At 41.6% G+C, this 19,081-nt stretch overlaps 1 protein-coding gene across 6 annotated transcripts in view; it reads right to left on the reverse strand.

Moving 5' to 3' along the window:
* Positions 1–4,747: 4,747 nt before the first annotated feature.
* CDK8 (cyclin dependent kinase 8) overlaps positions 4,748–19,081 on the reverse strand; it is a 62,103-nt gene continuing 47,769 nt past the window's right edge. For 5 of the 6 annotated variants that reach the window (XM_088522265.1, XM_088522264.1, XM_088522262.1 and 2 more), the window contains 7 exons: positions 18,307–18,450; positions 16,084–16,153; positions 15,018–15,090; positions 9,860–9,957; positions 8,397–8,475; positions 8,118–8,276; positions 4,748–4,893 (listed from right to left, as the gene is read on the reverse strand). In XM_088522265.1, coding sequence (XP_088378391.1) covers positions 4,768–4,893; positions 8,118–8,276; positions 8,397–8,475; positions 9,860–9,957; positions 15,018–15,090; positions 16,084–16,153; positions 18,307–18,450 — 749 coding nt within the window. In that variant the 3' untranslated portion in view covers positions 4,748–4,767. The remainder of the gene's footprint in view (positions 4,894–8,117; positions 8,277–8,396; positions 8,476–9,859; positions 9,958–15,017; positions 15,091–16,083; positions 16,154–18,306; positions 18,451–19,081) is intronic. The other variant, XM_088522263.1, reaches the window with a different exon arrangement.

Raw genomic sequence — 19,081 nt, forward strand, 5'->3', positions numbered from 1 at the left:
CCTTGCATGTCCACACAGATGCCATGGTGACCACTCCTGGCAGCCAAACACACAGCTTCTCCAAACATACAGCTTTTCCCTAAGGAAATCTTCTCCAAAGCTTGTTGGAAATTCTGCTATCCCAGCTTGAATGGATAGGAGCAAATGGCTGAAACATTGGAAGCATTTGAACCGTTGTCTGTTTTCTTGCTCATCCGGGAAGAACTCACCAGGTTAGATGGAGTGTGGCTGGAGCAGGCAACCTTGCAGACCCCTCCATATATTTAAGGAATACTACGAACACCAGGAAGAACAACAGAAAAAGGGTCTGCTCCGTGGGAGCAGCTCTGCGCGGGCATTGCCAGCATCTCTCGAGAAGGGCAGGCAGCAGCTCGGAAGGTGACACTGCGCACGTGGGAGTGCGTGAGATCTTGGCCCAGGCGTCCCAACGCGCCGCCGAGGCGGCTCCTCCTCACCCGCTCGCACTGAGCCTCGGAAGGGCACGGAAGCACCTGCCTAGGGCTTCTCACTCTAATCTCAGCGCTCACATGGGCTCTCCCCTCACACAAATCCTGTCTTTATCTGCCCTCCTTCCTCCGGAGCCTTTCAGCAAGGGCAGCCGCCTGCAGAAATATCCATGTTGCCCTCAGACAAGCCAACGTGCGCCAGCCCTCGAAAAGGGGAGGTTCCCACCAGTACAGGTAGAAGAAATAGCTTAGTTCCCATTTTTTGTTTCATCACATGCTCATCATTCGTAGCTATGACAAGCAAATTCTGCCAAGTATGTGCTCTCAAGGCCTCCTGCCTCCTGATCCGCCTCCAAACCAGCCTCTTGAAGTTGCTCCTGTCCAGCATCGGGGGTGCCTCGATTCAGAAACGTAACCAAGAGCGCGTGGAGAGCACCATGCTAATCCCTTCAGCCTAAAACGGCACCAGCATTTTGTACTAATGGCAAGCGATTTGGCTCCAAGAAATAATCCATGCCTTTCCTTGCCAACCCACAACAACCACCGGGATATCCTGCAGGCTCCATCCCATCCCAACTCAGTAACAGCAGAACGGGCCGAGTATGCTTTTAAAATCACCCCGTGTCTGTCTCCTGCACGCTTCACTTGCACTTCTCTGCCTTCTTGGTTTTCAGGGAAGAACTCAGGTTACCTTGATCCATGCCCAAAGAAGGCAAAGGAGCTGGGGAAGGGGCTGCAGCACAGCCCTGCTGAAGAGCGGCTGGGGAGCCAAGGTCATTCAGTCTGGAGGAGGCTCTGGGGAGACCTTATCGACCTCCTAACTACCGGACAGGAGGTGGTAGCGAGGCAGGGGTTGGTCTCTTCTCCAGAATAACTACAGACAGGACAAGAGGAAATGGCCTCAAGTTGCACCTGGGGAGGCTCAGGTCAGACATTAGGAAGAATTTCTGCAAGGAAGGAGTGGTGGAACATCGGAACATACTGCCTAGGGAGTGTGCAGTCACCAGCCCTGGCAGTGTTCAAGAAACGTGTAGATGAGGCGCTTAGGGACACAGTTTAGCAGGTGGGTGAGGATGAGTTTGCGGTTGGACTTGATGGTCTTTGTTAGAAAATACCTTCATGATGATTCTGCATATTCCCAGAAAGTCAAGGAGCAGTGGAGGTTCATGAAACCCGCTGCTCTGCAGTGCAGGAAAGGCCTTGGGCAGAGCAACCCGGCACAAGGAGCCCTGTAGGACCCCTGCTGTGAAAGCTCCTCAGCAGCCTCGTAACAAGGAAGCTGCTTTTCTTGCCCTTTTACAGGAGCCCATCTAGCATCAGTGAAACGCCAGCGACTGCAATACCCCCAGCAGACAGCAGCACTTACCTGTGCGCGTGCCAGGCACCTCGCCGGGAAGGCAGGAAGCTCCAGGCACGGGGAAGCTGCGGAGCCCACGCAGTGCGGGGCCGAGAGCTGCCCTGGCTGCCGCTCCTCAGGCTGGGCGAGCTCCTCTCCACATGGATCCATGCGGAGCAGGGATGCACAGGCAGTAAAGCACAGACCAGCACTTCATCTCCCTCATCCAGCTGCTCCTCCCACCACTGGCAATGCTGAAATGCCCCTTGCAATGGGGCTCACTGCAAAAGCGGCTCCTCAGGAGGCCCTGAGCTTCAGCCCTACGCGAGCTGCGCTGGGCTTGCACCAGTGCCACCGCAAAGGGGCACCATGAAAACGCTCAGCATCACGTTAAGTTTTGCAGCCCCTTTTCAGCGTAAGTATGCGCCCAGCAGCATGGGCAGCCTGCAGCACCGCAGCCTTCTGTAACACGCTCAGCTTGGTCTGGATAATTGCTAGGGAAAAATGAAAAGAGGGGAGGCTCTTGAACTGGCAACCAGTGCTCTGCTGTGGAGGAGAGATGGGCCTCCCGCGCGGTCTGTCACCTGCGGAGCCAAACTTCCTCCTCTGGCTTTAAACGTGTCCTGTGGAATAGGCTTAGACCTGGATTAACTCCTTGGTTTGATTTTTGCTTTTTAACAGGAAAAAAATAGTTCAGGAAAATAATTTAGAGCTTTGCCCTCAGTATTCCTGAAGTCAGTATAAAGATACTCGATGCAAGAGATCATTTAACATTCTGTCATGGGTAACAAAATTACCTTTAGCTGCAGTGGAAATACAGTCAGTCTTGCCACATATCAGAGGATAGGTCAAGGATTTCACCTTCTTTCTAGCAGTTCTAGAGAAAGACATCTCAAATTCATCCTCCAAAACAACCAGCTGGCTCAGAAATCAGAACAACTCAAATATTAAGTATAATTCAAATATTTGATGTTCCTGCAGGAGCTCAGTTTGTTGAATTAATCTGCAATATAGCTACTAATAATAGAATGAAATGAATGAAATGACTGCAAATTGAGTAGCAGGAATTTAAAACTAAATGTAGAGTATAATTTATGTTTATTAAAATCAATTGATAAGCTGCATCTTCATCTCAGATACCTTATTAATAAAAAATTAAATTCAAGTGCAAACTAACATCAAAGACTTTTTTGACATTTGGAACCATTTACCTTTGGAAAAATGAAATTAGTGTATTCCTCTTTTTACAACAATGCACAGGAAATAATATACTGGTATCAAATGGCATGCGCATTAATATGGTTATTATGCACTAATGTGAATATGCATTCATAAGATAGCAAAAATCTAAGTAATACTTTAGCCAAAGTGAAAAAATAAAACTTATTCTATTACGATTTGAGTCTGTAGTAAAAATCTAGAGATATTAAGTGTGAGAAAAATTCAAAGCCTGTATATAAATGATTCTTATTTTGTATTTAGGGTCATACTACCTGAAACACTTGTGGAAATCTGGATACATTGCAGGAAATACCGATGCCAGAAATTCATGTAGTGGAGTCAGCTATCAAGATAAGAATGAACTATAGAAACCCCAGAAGAAACATGTGGACAAGAACCAGCGCGTGTTGAGATGATGCAGATGAAAACCCCTTACACCATCTGTGAATCGTAGCTAACAGTGAACTCCAGTTTTGCTGCATCTCCAGCTGATTTGGAGTTTTTCTGCTCTTTACAAAACGTCTCTTAGTGGTTAACCCTACCCACTTGCAATAAAACCCCGTTAGATTTGCTTTCTGAGAACACAACCCAATAGAGATGTGTGATGGTGCAGCAGGACTGTTGAGGTTAAAAAGGAATACAGGCAAAGCTCATGTGCAGATTTATGAAAAATAAATTTATTACATAACACCTTGCTTTTAACAATGTTTAATTTTTTTATTCAGAATACTTGCGTCATTCATGTAAAATAGTTTGATACAGTACATTGTATGTAATAGTTTTTTCCTCATAAATTCTAAGGCTCTCCTAACACCTTGATCCTTTTGTGTAGGAATGGCACCCCTAAACAACGTGCGAACATTTTAAAAAAATAATTAACTGAACGAAATTTAAAATCCACTACACCAAGCTGGGTCTCAAAAATCATGACGAAATATCTGAATGAATGCCGCACCTTTTTAGGAAATATCACTCATGCTTTTGTAATCCCAAAGCATGCTCACAAATCATTAACACCAACAGGAAAAAATAAAACACTATGACAATCATCTCAGTTTGTTTGCTGAACCAAACATGTTCATATCAATGACAACATACTTATTTTACTATCAAATAGCAGCTTTAATACCAGTCAAGTCATAGATTTAAAAACAAAAACAAACTCATGTTGGAAATTAATCTTTGGGAGGTCTGTAATTGCTGGAAAAAAATGCAAATGTTTTCATGTCTGTAAAAAAATCTCATTGTAGCAATTGCGTTGGTCACAAAACATTGCTGTATGTGGAAAACGAACCAACCCACCAAAGTCACTAGAAAGAAATGTATATCAAAATTACCGCAATCGGAGTCATGGTTGTTTTGCCATTTTGTTTTTTGCCATGTTAACACATACTGTATGCTTCAAGTACCAGCTCAAAGATGTCGGGTACTATTGGTCAGAGAAAAGTTGTTACATCAAGAGAACTCACCACAGACGACAACAAAAACGCTTTGCCCCTAGCACATTTCACAGCTTCAACTGCTACAGACTGTCACTGGAGAAAGAAGACGCGTCGGTCAGTCTGAACCATGTCAAGTAAACTATGGAAGTAGCGTATCCACAACACAGGCTGTGCCAGCACTTTCTTTTCAAGTGTGACCCCGGCGCGGGTCCGAGGCGCGGTGCGACGTGGCGGCGAGGGGGTCGCGGCGGGGACGGTACATTCGCGCGGCGCGGGCCGGGCGCGGGGCCGCGGGACGGTGCGTGGGCGTCGGGGGCGCCGCTCAGTACCGGTGCGTCTGGTGCGAGTACTGCGGCGGCTGCTGCGAGGTAGTTGAGTACCCCATGCTGCTCTGCGGCTGCGAGGTGCTCGGCCCGGGGTTGGGGTAGGCAGCGTGGGGGTTGGAACGCTGCGGGAGGCAAGCGAGGCCGTTAGCGCCGCGCGCAGCCAGGCCGGCGGGCCGGGCTGCTGGCTCTGAGGGACCCTGAACGCAGCCCACAGCCCCACGCCAGGGCTCTGGTGACTGAACTTGCCTACGGCAGGCACAGACGGGGGCATCTGCAAGGCTGGGAGGGGCAGTTACCCCTGCACTCCCACCCCACGACACCTCCTGAGAAGGAGCAGCCCAACAGTGCCCTGCAGAGGCTCCATCTGCGCCGGTTCCACAACCGCGGTGGGCAAAGCCTGGCCGACCTGCCCGAGAGTCCCGCTCCCAGCAGGGCACTCTGCAGAGCTCCCTCCCAGCCAACGTCTCTGTGAGTTTTTACCAAGCAGAGCGCTCCGCACTGCAGGATGCCCTGAGCAGACCAGCTACAGGCACAGGCAGCAACAGGCCTGTCCTCGGAGCAAGTCGCGGACACAGCGCGTATCACCAACGGCTGCACGGGGGGCTTGCAGTATAAACATGCAACCACTTAATACTTCATCCATTACATATTTTCCTTAACCTACTGTGCTGTTCTGTTAATGCTGTATTTGTTGCATGTTTACACACACAATTTTGCAGCTTTTGGAAACTGCACTGGTAACTTCTGTGCTAACAAGGCTCACTGGAATTGCGGGCAGAGGCAGCTCCTAGCACAGGTCTGGAAACTTCTCTATGGGGAATACTCTAGAACTGTGGCTTAGCTAGCAAGACCTCAATATGCAAAGCTATGGTGAAACAATATCAGAGGAAAGTAAAATATTAAAATACCCTTAAAGATTTTATAAATTAGAGCATAAAATAGTAAATAATAGCTCCTATTAATATTTTTATGTCATCCTGCATTTAGAACAGAAATTAGAGTCAGGATTTTGAGATAACGGCAAATATGAAAAAAAGGAAATCAAGTTCTACTTAAGAACACAGCTCTTTGGAGTGAGCTAATTCTTAAGGGGGACACAGTGGGAAGGGGAGGAAAGGGCCAGACCAACGTTTACTGCCAGCAGGAGTAAATCCGCACTTCACAGCTAGCACGGAGACCAAACCGTGGTTACATTTGCTGCCTGTCTGGAGACCTGCACTAAGTCACTCATCCCCAGCAGTGTCAGAGGGTCACCCTGGGCTCATCCCCCTCTGTAGGGGAGACTCAGGGTGTGTTTAAGGAAGCAGAAGCCTCTGAATCCCGAGAAGCGCCCACAGGGGTGTCGCCAGCCAACGCTGGGAGTAGCAGAACTGCCCCAAGCCGTTTAGTCACAGGGGCTTTGGAAGTGCCATGTTGCAAATTTGAAGGAGAAATCAAGGAATCAAGACTCCATGGCATGTTGCCTACTGTTTTTATGCATGACAGAAAAGGACATGAGGTCAAGTTGCTCTACGGAGAGCAGTTCAGCTTCTGAGTGGATGGAGAAGCTGCCTTGGTAAGGCTTGCCCAGGAGAGGGCAACCCTTCTGCACCAGCTCTGCCCGCTGAGCTTGACGCGCTCCGAACCAACAAAGGGGCAGGTGTTTGATTAAAACAGAGCTGCCTTGTGGCCTGGTGCTATTCGTTTGCCAGCTCCTCAAGTTGCAGGATCAGAAGCAGAGAATGTGGTTGTTTTTTTTCCCCCCCCCTCTTTCCAGGGAGACCTGAAACCACCCATAGGGAGCTTTTAACTGCTCTTGTTCCGGTGCTGGCAAGTCCACATCTCACCGTATTTCTGAGATGCCTTAACCAGAGCAAATCTCCTCCTTGCCTTCTTGCAAAGCTGGGGGCAAATAAAAAGCTGCATTTTTTGAAAGCAGGGTGATATGCCTTCTGCATGGACAGATTAGCCAGAAGCAGCCAAATAGTAAGAGCAGCAGCAGTTACCACTACTCCAAGGCAGGCCTATTCTGAAATTAAGGTTGCTGCAAAAGGGTGCCCCAGTACTAAGCCTTGGATGGGTATCAGAAAGCAGAGGGGGGCACAGAGCCGACCCCACCTCTGCTCCGGTGAGGTAGAAACACCTCCCACCAAGGACCTTTGAGTCTTTGGATTTGTCAGCTAGCACACCTCAGGCCTCAGTCACAAAAGTGGCAGCCAAAGCTGGCTCATCTGCAGCAGCAAAACGAGGTGAGGGACACGCAGAAAGGGCTCCCGCACCCAGCCCAGCACCCGTTTCTCTTAGATATAGGAATGTATGTGAGTGCTTTCTTAAACAGACACACACGGAAGCAATGGAACAGAAAGATCCAGTTCAAAGTCTGGGATGGGGACTAACTGGCTTGTCAAATTAAAAAAGATGAATCTCCTGTAAATGAGTGTCCCATGACACACAATCTAACTGAAAAATGATATTTATATTTAGAGGAACGCCACATTGCTGCACCACAGCTAGCGCTGATTTCAGGCTTTTCTATCTGGCCTACACAGAGAGCAGCTTGAAAACTGGTATGGTGTTGACGTCCCAGGACAGATTTAGCAAAAGCCCTTGGGGATTATCTCACAATAAAGCTGCTGAAAATGATCCTATTTTGCGTTTTTAGGTTCTTGCAAGTTTTGCATAGTGCTGGAAGTACATAGAGATTTCCATGAGGATAAGAATCATGCCCCTGGGCAGTCTTGGAGGACATCTGGTACAAACTGCTCAAAAGCACAAAGGCTAGAACACAGCTTTCAAGCTTCCCCTAAGTCTTTTTCTTTATTTTTCTCTTCTCCACACCCATCCTTCTGCAGTCACTACAATTGCTACAATCTCACCTCGATCTTCAAAAGCGCTGGGTTTACACAGCCTGAGATCTCTGCTGGTCTTCAAATACAGATGATAAGATCATGCCAATTCTTTGGCAACCAGGACACAACTTTCCAATCCTTTTGCCCAACTAAAACTCTTGCCCACTTTCTCACTTCATAATTTTTTATTATAACATCCTTTTGCTTCGTAATATTTGAACAGGCCTGCAGTTTGAGTGGTATTTTAAGGTCACAAAGAGCGCTGCACAATAGGATCCTGGTCCACAATCAACACTCTCTAATATGAAGGTAAAACATTAGTAACTGCAATCATGCTAGACACTGATTTAAACTAGCTCATAAAGCTTGAGAATGGATGGGCAAACAGACAACAAAACTCATTTGATTTGAAAGATGCCAGAAAATGCCATCTATTACATTCACACTTAGAGACTTTTTTTTTTTTTAGGTTAAAAAAGTACTGTTGCAAAAATCATTAAAAAAAGGGAAACAAATACCTGATAGTCTGAGGTCATGATAAGTCCACCTGAGGTAGTGGTAGGAGGAACAACTCTCACTTTTTTCAGTGGGGGTCCCTGTGTGTGGCTGTTGTCTTGGTTCCCTGGATGACCAGTTCCATTAGTGTGGTTATTGCCCTGCTGCTGCTGCTGGTTCTTCTCAAGTGTTTAAACACAAAGAAAAACTTAAACTCAAAAGCAGTACATGAAGTAAGATGAAAACAGGGAAATAGGGTGAAAGCCAGAGAGGCATGACTGTGCTGCTGTTCTTATACTTACTTTGTCTCCTTTATCATCTGGTTCTTCTTCTGTTAAAAATTCTCGTTTTGGGTAAGGGATTTGACAACCTGCAAAAACACTGGCCCCCCAAGAAAGTCGATTTATCACCATATTAGAACAGACTGGTTAGTCTGGTAAGATTTTACTTCACCTCTTCTAGTTTCAAATTGCCTGACCCATAGCCTAGCACCCTTGTTTTCCCTATCTTACTTTCATCATATTCTAAACTTTATAAGATCTACTTTTTTTTTTTTTTTTTTTTTTTTTTTTTAAATCTTCAGTGACCTCTGAAACTTATCTAAATTGCGATTTTCACTGCTTCTGGTGACAAGACTGGTTTCTGGAAAGGCAGACCACTAGTTACACACCTGCAAGAACACAGAGAGCTTTCTTAATCCCAGTATAGTTTAATTCACAACCTCAGGTCTAGAAGTACACCCTAGAAATTCACTGACTATTAATAAAATGATCTGTAACAAAACATTAGAATAGCCAGAAGTGTTATCGGTCAGTTCATATCTCAAGGACCACATGAATTTGTCACTGCTGGTGCAAATTCAGATTTATCTGCCCTTAATCAGTAAAATATAATAAAAGCTCTATAAACCTATTAGCAAATTATTCATTGTGAGTTCATGTTAAAATGCCAAATTAAGATTGAAAAAAAAAAAAAAAACCCAAAACAACAACAACAACAAACCACTGAACACTGACCTAAAAGCAGCTTGACCACAAAAGCAAATCATTCACATGATGACATTAAGCTATACAGGCCAGGAGCTGTTACAAATAATTTGGTAGGTTTTAAGCGAAGTAACGTCATTTTAAAAAACGAATTGCTATAAATATACATATCATATTTTAAACACTCCTCCCTAGGCAATAGCAGAGAATATATGGGATATGCTAACTACTCTCCTAAAAAGGTGTACGATCATACTGTCTGGCTAGCCTCTCTTTTTTACTTCCTCTTATGAAAAATGAAATCACTCATTGTCCCTAATTTTTCTTCCTTCTGTCAATCTCCATGCATGAGCAAACAAGCAAAAATAGAGAAGAGTGTTTAAAGAAAACAGATTTAAGCTGTGAAGGATAAAAGCGGGGAGACACGGAGTCCATGTCCCCCACCCACCGAATTCCCAACAAAAGGCCAGGACAGAGAAACGTTCCCTAACTGGCGTGTGGCCCCGCTCCGCGGCGCGCGGCACCATCCACCTGCCAGTGAGTGACGGGATTAGTGCTGCCACTAATGGGATCAGCCTTCCATAAAGGAAGGGATTTATAAGAACGCTACTTAATTTTAAAACCCTCAAATGGCATTGAGCCCTTATCGCTTTCCTTGGTTGTTAGGGAGCGTTTAGCTCAATATTCCCGAGCGGGTATTTATAGTGCCGAGCAGACAAAAAGCACGTGTTGCTACCACATCTCGGGGGCACCGACAGGTTAATAAACCAACCACTTACTCGGAGGTGGGAAGCGGATCTTCTAGGAAATAGGGATCCTGCATAGCCTGTTCTGAGGTAATTCTCTTTATTGGATCCATAGTGAGCAATTTCTGAAGCTGCACAAAATTAAACAGAAAAAGTGTTGTGTTATCAGGACTGCTTAAAAAACCTCATTGCAGAATTCCTGAAAAAATAAGTGATAAGATTTGTCTTAATTCTAACAACCTTACCATAAACTACAACCACCACTCTCCCATTTAATACTCAGTTTCCCACTGAACAACCTATTTTTGCAGGCAAAGCCCTGAACACTCAGTTCTAATCACAAATGTTCCAACAAACACACTCAAAGAGCCTCCACAACATGCCCTCACTTTTCACTTCCCACAAGACCCATCAGGAACATATTCAGCTTGGTTTCTGCAACTACGCTGCCCTTAACAGGTAGCATCATCACAACCCTAGACATTCAAATTTAATAGCTCTTTGTAATTAGGAAACAAATGTGATTTCTTACTCATTATTGCTCGTTATTTAGTATTCTCATAGCTGTACAACTCCACTGTCACTCACAGTATTATCAAAACACTATCCAAAGCTTGGAAATCTTCACACCATAAAGAAAATGCAGCCAACGCACATCAGAAAAACTCAGCTGGCCAGAAAAACACATGCTAGAATGGGTGGCAAAGTTATCCGCTCATGGACTCCCAGACACATCTGCTTGTTGAATGCTGCTTCAAAGAGGAGTTGGGCAAAAGCTTTTTTTTTTTTTTTTTTTTTTTTTTTTTTTTTTTAAACCTCATGATGCAGTGCGTCAAGCCTGAACTCTGCTGCAGCCTGAGCTCTATCAGGTCAAGACCTCAGCTTTCATCTCTGCAACAGCTGCTGGACATCACATCAGATACCTGAAGAAATATTCTTTCCAAAATGCCTGTGTCTGCTTAAAAGCAATGAAAACCACAGAGTGGGAATATGCAAAAGACGACAACGCAAAATAAAATTTTACAAAACACACAAGCAAACTTGAATTCTTTTCCATTAAATGCTGCAAAATTTACCCTTTGAGAAAGCACCTCTTACCCTGGCGCTAAGTGTTCGCTGAGGGCTAAGAAGCACCCTTGGTATTAGCTCATACCTATTTTTTTTTTTTTTTTAAAGGGCATATAAGATGTTTCAGAAATAGGCAGCAGAGAAAAAAAATCTTAAGGTAAAATATGTAGGTGAGAATTAAATTAAATTAAAAAAAAAAAAAAAAAGGCAAACTGACCTAGCCAAAGCAAGATGAAAAAATTGAAAGAAAGGAATTACGAATATTACTACTTAGAAGTATGTGCTATGAGGAATGCCTAGGACACATGGCCAGAAACTCATCTTGAGTAACTTCCAAGTACCAGCAGCAAACACGAAATCCAGCACAACATAAAGGTTCAAGAGTCAATCCTGAACATAGCCCTAGTTCTGCTTTCACTGCTCTGCTCTCATTTTGCACATGCACAAACATCAGAGGCTGGCTGTGCTTTCTACATTTGTCACTGTGACATCACAACAGTGATTTTCAGTCAAAACACATTACAGATGTCGCGTGTCAATATTTTTCCTGTATTTTAAGAGCAGACTAGAGTGACTTTCCCTTTGACTCTAGCATTGAAACAGCAGTGATGCATTCTAAAAGCATCACCAAAAGCACCAATAGTTACTTTGCAGAAAGCAATATATATGGGCAGAATTAGATGATCTTTTGCAGAAAACAGCAATAAATAAGGAATTATCATGTTTTGCCATGGAATACAGCATCCAGGGCAAAACTATACCATGACATACTGTCCTTGACATCACTCTTCAAAAGAAATGCTAGACTTTCACAGCACTGTCTCCCTTTTTTTTTTTTTTCCCCCCCCCAATCACAAATCTGATAGGAAGGGTAAAAATTACATGCTAAAACAGCATTCACTCAACATTTTGTCTTTGTACTTTTCATGGAATGAAATTCTGTAAAGATCTGCAGTATTGTGGTCTATGTAGGAGCTGGTCCTCTCCCTGAACGCCACTATGTTGCAGACAGCTGGATTTACAAAGTACATTTCCCCTCCTCAGCTTTAATCACAAGGTTAAGAACATAATAAATATGTATTAACACCCTCAATCCAGCTTTGCTTTTGCACCATCAGCAAAGACACACAATAAAAATTTTCATCTGAGTCTGCATGTGGGTTTTGCAGAGTATCAGCTTCAATAGAACAATTGTTCTCTCAAACAGTTCAAAAACAATCCCAGGAGCCAAAAAAAGGGGAAGGAAAAAGGGAAAAAGACTGCCAATGTGCTGAATACTATAACAAGAGTATAAAGTAAAGCAAAACTCTGGTGGCTCTTCTGGCAATTGGGTTATGAAGCTGCTGTCTGTCACATATTGACAAGATGTGAATAAATATGGCCACAGTCAGCAAGAGAAAACAGAAATCACAAGAAAAGATTAACCAGTGTGCAACTATCACCACATGGAAGAGGCCCAAACTGCTATTTTGCTCCTTTGTTCAGGGCACCGAAGAGCAGAAAAGTGAATTTACTTATTGCTACAAATATTTTTGAGAAAACAGGAGCCTAGGGGATCACCTGACAAACGCAGTGTATTTTACGTGACTTTGTGATGACACCACCAGCACTGGGACCATCCCGCTACCCCTGACAGGGATTGCTGGGGCCAAGTGGAAGATGAAGCATCAAACAGGAGCAGCAGTTGGGTGCTCATTTTGTAAGGCATAACCGTACAAATCAGAAGAGGAAAAACAGTAAAATAAATAAATAAATAAATAAATAAAAATAAACACGAAAAGCAGGAATGAACTGAAGTTGTCCCAAGTAAACTAAGTTTTTCATGTGACAATTCATGTACACGAATGTTAGTAAAGATGGAAAAATTCTGGCTAAATCAATTTGCAAAATCAAAACATTTCAGCATTAGCAATCACAAGTCTAGAGATTTATCAGTCCTGGAATACTAGTTTTGGGATGCTTCACAACTGAAGATGGATGCCAGAAAAACAATGTTTTAGTTGTTTCTCTCCAGAGACTAAGGGGACAGCTTCTGAAAGAGCAAGATCTCAGAGCACATCTACAAGGAACTGAGTGGCTAGTAACATCATGCAGATTTTTTGCACAGATCAGATTTTTATCTCAAATTGCACAGCTATGATATAGAAATCTACCATGCCTGTTTCTACTTAGACAGAATTTGCTTAAAACTTTCTCAACTATCCATTCCTGTTAAGTCATCCACTCCTAGAGTTTACTTCAGCTACATAAGATTAATTTTGAGAGATCTGGCCTCTAAGTATGTCAGAAGTCAGATTTGTAGCGTGACAGGCTGCCCATTTATTCAATAAGAAGTGCAATTAGAAAGTATTTATGTTTACATATATATAATTTCAGAAAACATTTGCCTAGAGGGTGGATGAGAAAGATCTGCAAAGTTGCTCTGTTAATTTGCTTCACCTTGGGCCAGGCCCAAGAATGAATTTTTATATCCAAACCCCATTCCACTTGAAATATCATATTGAACACATATTCCATGTCCACTGCTTTTTGCTTACTGAATTACTTATTAATTTCCACAAATATGTATATTTTGATAGGAATATTACATATTATCTACCTGCTATACCCAATGTAAGTGTAAAAGTGTATTCTCATACTGAAATGATATATGAGCATCTTGGTAAATTCTAAAAATGCATTTATGAAGCTCTGTTATTAATAGCCACCTGGTAAAAACAGAATTGAGGATGGACAGAACAGGCTCTGTTGCCTGTGTAAAAGGCTCTTCAGTTCTGCACACACTACCATAAACTAATTAGGATTACACGTAAATATGCTGACTGCCCAGCAACATATAGAAGCAAGTTTCTGATTCTACTAAGGTTAAAAACAACCACCCACCACAGCAACAACCCACAACAGTTAGATTCCTCCTCTCCCTCCCGGTGGGAATTTGTTTCCCTGCTTCTGTTAACGTATCTTTAGTACAACTCATATCTGCTTGGGAAGGCGCAGTCAGAAAATACTCATGGTGAGCACGTCAACATGGATGTTGCCTCAGCGCTTCTTTGACTGAAGGGCAGATTTCAAAATTTATACAAAGGAAGAAGTATTAAACAGAAAAAATAAATAAATAAAAGTAGGTTACATAAGAACCTTTGGGTCCAGTCATCACATTGGGTTTATGTGCAGCTTCAAATGACTTGAACAAAAGATGTCTATCCTCAAACCACCAGACCTCTTTACTATTTTCCTTTTTCTCCAACTTGTTTCTTTCATCTCCAACATCAAAAAACCCTCCTGTAGTTCCTCTCTCACTGCAGCTCCATAACTGAATATTTATAATTCCAGACTCAAAACATATAAAGCTGAGTTGGAAACAACAACAAAAGAGAAACGTCAATGCAGAAAGAATTAAATTACTTTTTTTCCTCCCTCTCTCTAAAGCTTACTTTAAAAACTTGAGTGTTTTTTAAATGCAAAAGAGAAGGTTCAATTCAGTAATTCCTGAAACAACATAACCCTTCAGGGCTGAGCAAATGGATAATTTTAGAGAGAGTTCTGTTAAAAAATAATTTGCGTGTGTCTATACGCAAACACACACATACATACACACACACACACACATATATACATTCATTCTACAGAGGTTAGTTGCATGAACTATGAAGCTTTCAAAAGAAAGCTACTAAGGAATATAGCAGCACGGGAGACGCACTAAAATGTTCAAAACTCGAGTCATGTTTTTGCAAAGTGCACAAATGAAGCTCAGTAATGAATATATAAAAAAATGCATTTGGAAATATTGTAAAAACAGAAATAGGCTTTTAAAGTATGCTGCAAATCAGCAAAATGCTTAAGATTTGCAACAACACTGCAACTACAAATTATCATGGCTGTTAAAAACTGAAAACTTCTCATGTTTTGTATTCCAGAACTAATCCAACGAATGACTCATACAATCATTTTACTGATATGAGAAAATGAAGTGTTTTGCAGTTTTCAGCTTGCAAAGTATCAGTTATTTTGGGAATACTGAAAATAAAATTAGTCACAGACTGTTTGGCACTAGCTCACCACTCAATTTGCACAATTATAACTTAAATGAAGTTTTTCGGGTTTTATAAATGCAGGAACTTACCAAGTGGAATGCCTTACTATCTGGCTTAACTTTATGTTTTTCCATATATTTGATAAGGCTGCAGTTGGTATACCTGGAGAAAGAAAGAAAAAAGTAAATTTTCTAATATTCAAATCAGTGATACTGGAAAGCTTACTTAGCACTCAAGAAATATTAATAAGAATAGCCTTCACTGCTAATACATTAAAGCAGAGAAAAAAACTACCACCCTCAGAAGATTGCTTAAAAAAATGATTCAAGACACATATAGACATCAAACTATCGCTTAGATATAAACTGTCTTGCAACAACTGCACTCTTTGCATCAGTCTGCACAATTTTATTCTGGATATTTCTAAGCCAGAGAACATGAAGATAAATAATTAAGTCCATCTTCACACTATCCTAAAATGCACATCATTTTTTTTCAAGAACATCCACAAATACCTTTTCTTTTAAATAGAAGTTCAGAAATATGATTTTCTAATGGTTTGCTGCAGCATCATAGGAGATGCAAGGAAAGTATGTAATAGTACAGGCAAACATCCCTCAACCTTATCAGTACAGAAACAACCAGCCAGCAGTGGCCTCTGTGGGCACTTCCCTCTGGCAACGTGACATGAAACCTTTAAGGTAGGCTTTTCTGTAGTCTTCATATACTATCTTATACCCCAATTATACCCAAGATTTTCTGGGAACAGTATCAGGATGCCAAGTCTTCTTTTAAAATGTAGCTTTATTCACACGAGACTAATTTCCAATGTTACAGATGTGGAAACAGCTGTGAAAAGATGTGTTTAGTCATCTTTATAGCTATTCAAGGTCTTGCTGACAGCAGTGACTGCACTGAGTCTTTGCCATTTACAGTTAGTGTCTGATCAGTGCTCTGTGATCACATCAAGGCAAAAGGCCAAGCTCACCATTAAAAAACAGATTTATTTTTCTTTCTCTCCAGTCTATGCCACGGCCATTGCACAGTCATCATGTAGCATCTACACGGAAAACAACCTCAGCTACAATAAATTGGGAATGGGGGAGAGAGAGAAAATACACTTACTCAAGAAAGCTCAAATAAACCCAGACTTACGTGTTTCTCCGGAAATCTTTCATTAAAGTTGAATGTTCAGGCATCTTTTTTATGTCCTCCCAGTCTTTATCTATGAAAAAAAATATTTGTTGGAATTTTTTGTTCCCCCATCCTCCAGTAAAGCACGAAAGCGTTCAAAGTATCTCTGTAACCTTCATTTTTTTCATGGCACTTCTCTAATGTTGCAGTTACTTTATCTTTGTATTCTCTGACTCACATTCCTCCATCACCTGTTCACAACAAGTCTAATGAATACCTAAAAGGTATTCCAATTATGTGCTGATTAACTCAACGACTTTTAAGAACAACTGCCAGCTACCCTGAGAATTGCTTTGTGTGTACATACAACACAGAATAAAAAAATACAGCAGCCATTTTACTTGTCACCTTCATGTATCCTAGTTTATTTAGGAATGGTAATGATTTCTTTACAGGAGTACACATGCTTCTGATAAGAGGCTTTGATAGCACTGTGTTAAATAATAGGAAAAAAATCACCAAGATACTTCACAAATCTGTTAAGTCCTGACCTAAAACAGATCCCCTAACTACTCAGGAAGGGTTTGACTAGAAAAAATTTAGATCAAGTAACATTAACACTCAAATTAAAGGTTCTTAATCTTCTGTGGGTGCCATAGGAAGCAAAATATCCCAAACCACTGTCATTTACTCAGGAAGGAACATGTTGGAGCCCTGGCCAGACAAGCTAACCCGTTAATCTGCAGTGAGCAGCAGAGCTCAAACCAGCCCACAAGTGACCTGATAAAGCCAGGTTCACATTACCAGCCTAACAGCAATTTACCCATGTGCTTCCAGAATGATTAACTAATGCATGCTAATTCATAATTACGACTTTGCAGTTACACAAAGACATTTATCTCTGGCTTAGAAAGCGTCTTCACCACAAACTCTGCATCTCCTAAGGAGACTGTGGAGACAAGCAGTGCAAATCTTTACTGAGACTGAGCCCAATTACAGAACACTAGAAGCTCAAAAATACTTAACCAGTAACAAATCAGTGGAGATTCTTTCTGTTTTCCACTTGCTCCCTTTTTCCCCAACCCTCATAAAGGCTGGTGAAACTACTTCAATTATGGAAAATATCAAGCAAAGAGCAAAAAATAATTTGCTGCAATTAGCTGAAAAATAATACATTCTACTAAGAACCAAAGACTTCCAAATCAAATGTAGAGCATTAGACAAATCTCGTCACAAAATAACCAGAGCATCATCTGCTTATGTAAGTTGTACAATCACCATACACATAAGAAAAAGGGTAAAACACCCAGGCAAAGAGCAAAAAAGGAAAGTACTTGATACATCAAAGCAACTCTTCCAGAATTAGGCTAAACAGACATAATTAAGTGTATAAAAGTAGAAAAATGACAACTAATTCAAGAAGAAAATACTAGAACCACATAGAAACCAACAATATAAACTTTATATGGAGAAGCAGAAAGTTCATCAGAAAACAATTACCAACCCTGAATGGACAAGAGTAAGAACACAAACAGTGGGCAGAAAGACGACTATAAAATGAAATAAGCCCCCTATTATTCTGACACCTGCGATCCTATAAACATTAGAGGGCAGCCCATTGACTGAAAAGATGTAAGACAGTCTGCAGAAAAACATGAGATGGCCAATGCTGAGAGAAAATGTAACAAAGAATCTCCACATAGTCATTAGTTTTGATTCTTGTCTAGTTCTTTTTTCTGTTTCAGTGATGACTAATATAAATTTTCTATGAAGAAAAAAAAAATCCCTCTCTGCTTCCAAATTCTTTGCTTAATTTAGCAAAAAACCACACATTTGTGGAATATTAACCAAATATACGCATTTTTGTTTGGTTTCATTCATCAGTTCAATCACCACTTGCTTTCCAAATCTAAAATAAAAACTTACCAAAAAAACCCAACAACAACAACAACAACAACAAACCCAACCAAACAAAAAAACCCAGAAATATTCCTTCTGACTTTTATCATCCACCATTAAGCATAACCCTTTTACATTATAAAACAATGATACATGTCTACACAAAGATAACCATATTGGAATAAAGAAAAACTATTTAAAATGACCATTACATTCTAGGTTTTATAACTCACAAAGATTGTGTTTGAACAGCTTTGCTGCTTTGATCAGCTGCCACCTTCATATGCTAAGAAAGGAATACAAATATCTTTCTTTAAACAGCAGTGATAAAAATACAATACGTACCTGCAGGAAAACCCATTACGTTGAATATTCTGTCCAGCTGGTCGTGGTGATAAGGATTACTAGTTTTGATATCTTCTTGTCGACAGTGGAATATTGGCTCTGATGTTAGCAGCTCTGCAAATATACACCCTATGGCCCAAATATCTTCAAGAAAGGAGAACAGAAATAAAAATCCAATGAATCTTTCCAAAAGCATCCTCGTGAGATAAGGTGTTAGCTCTTAACTCACAACAGATAAGGTCCTTGCACTGAAAGCTTCAGGTATCCACTATAAAAGGGCAGCACTTCATTTTTTCCCTTAAACTACTGTTACCTGCATACAAATCAGCAACAATACAAGAGTTGCAAAAGCAGTATATATTTTTTTAAAAAGTATTGCCATTTATTGCTATAGAAAATTATTTAAAGAAAATTATTAAAGAATGTGTGTGGGGCACTGTCCCACGTGTCCACGTACACGAAATATAAACAAAGAGCCAACCAAGACCTTCTGAGCCACCTCACTTCTAAGTGACCCTGCGTGTGCAGGGGGATTGGACTAGATGATCTCTAGAGGTCCCTTCCAACCTTAACAATTCTCTGATTCTTATTCAGTTCACTTGCACGCTGCCTTTCCCTTCAAGGTCTTATATCCTCAGGCATGTGCTGAACAGCAATGATATTGGAATAAACAGACTTCTACCTACACAACTTTACAGAAAGAGATTAATTACAGAATTGCAATTACTCCATGCCCAAGTATCTCACCTGCTTTTAGATATTATTTATTTTTATA

This window comes from Tinamus guttatus, unplaced genomic scaffold, assembly GCF_059628265.1.
Source record: "Tinamus guttatus ecotype Peru unplaced genomic scaffold, ASM5962826v1 Tinamus_guttatus_pri_ptg000150l, whole genome shotgun sequence".
Classification (NCBI taxonomy): domain Eukaryota; kingdom Metazoa; phylum Chordata; class Aves; order Tinamiformes; family Tinamidae; genus Tinamus; species Tinamus guttatus.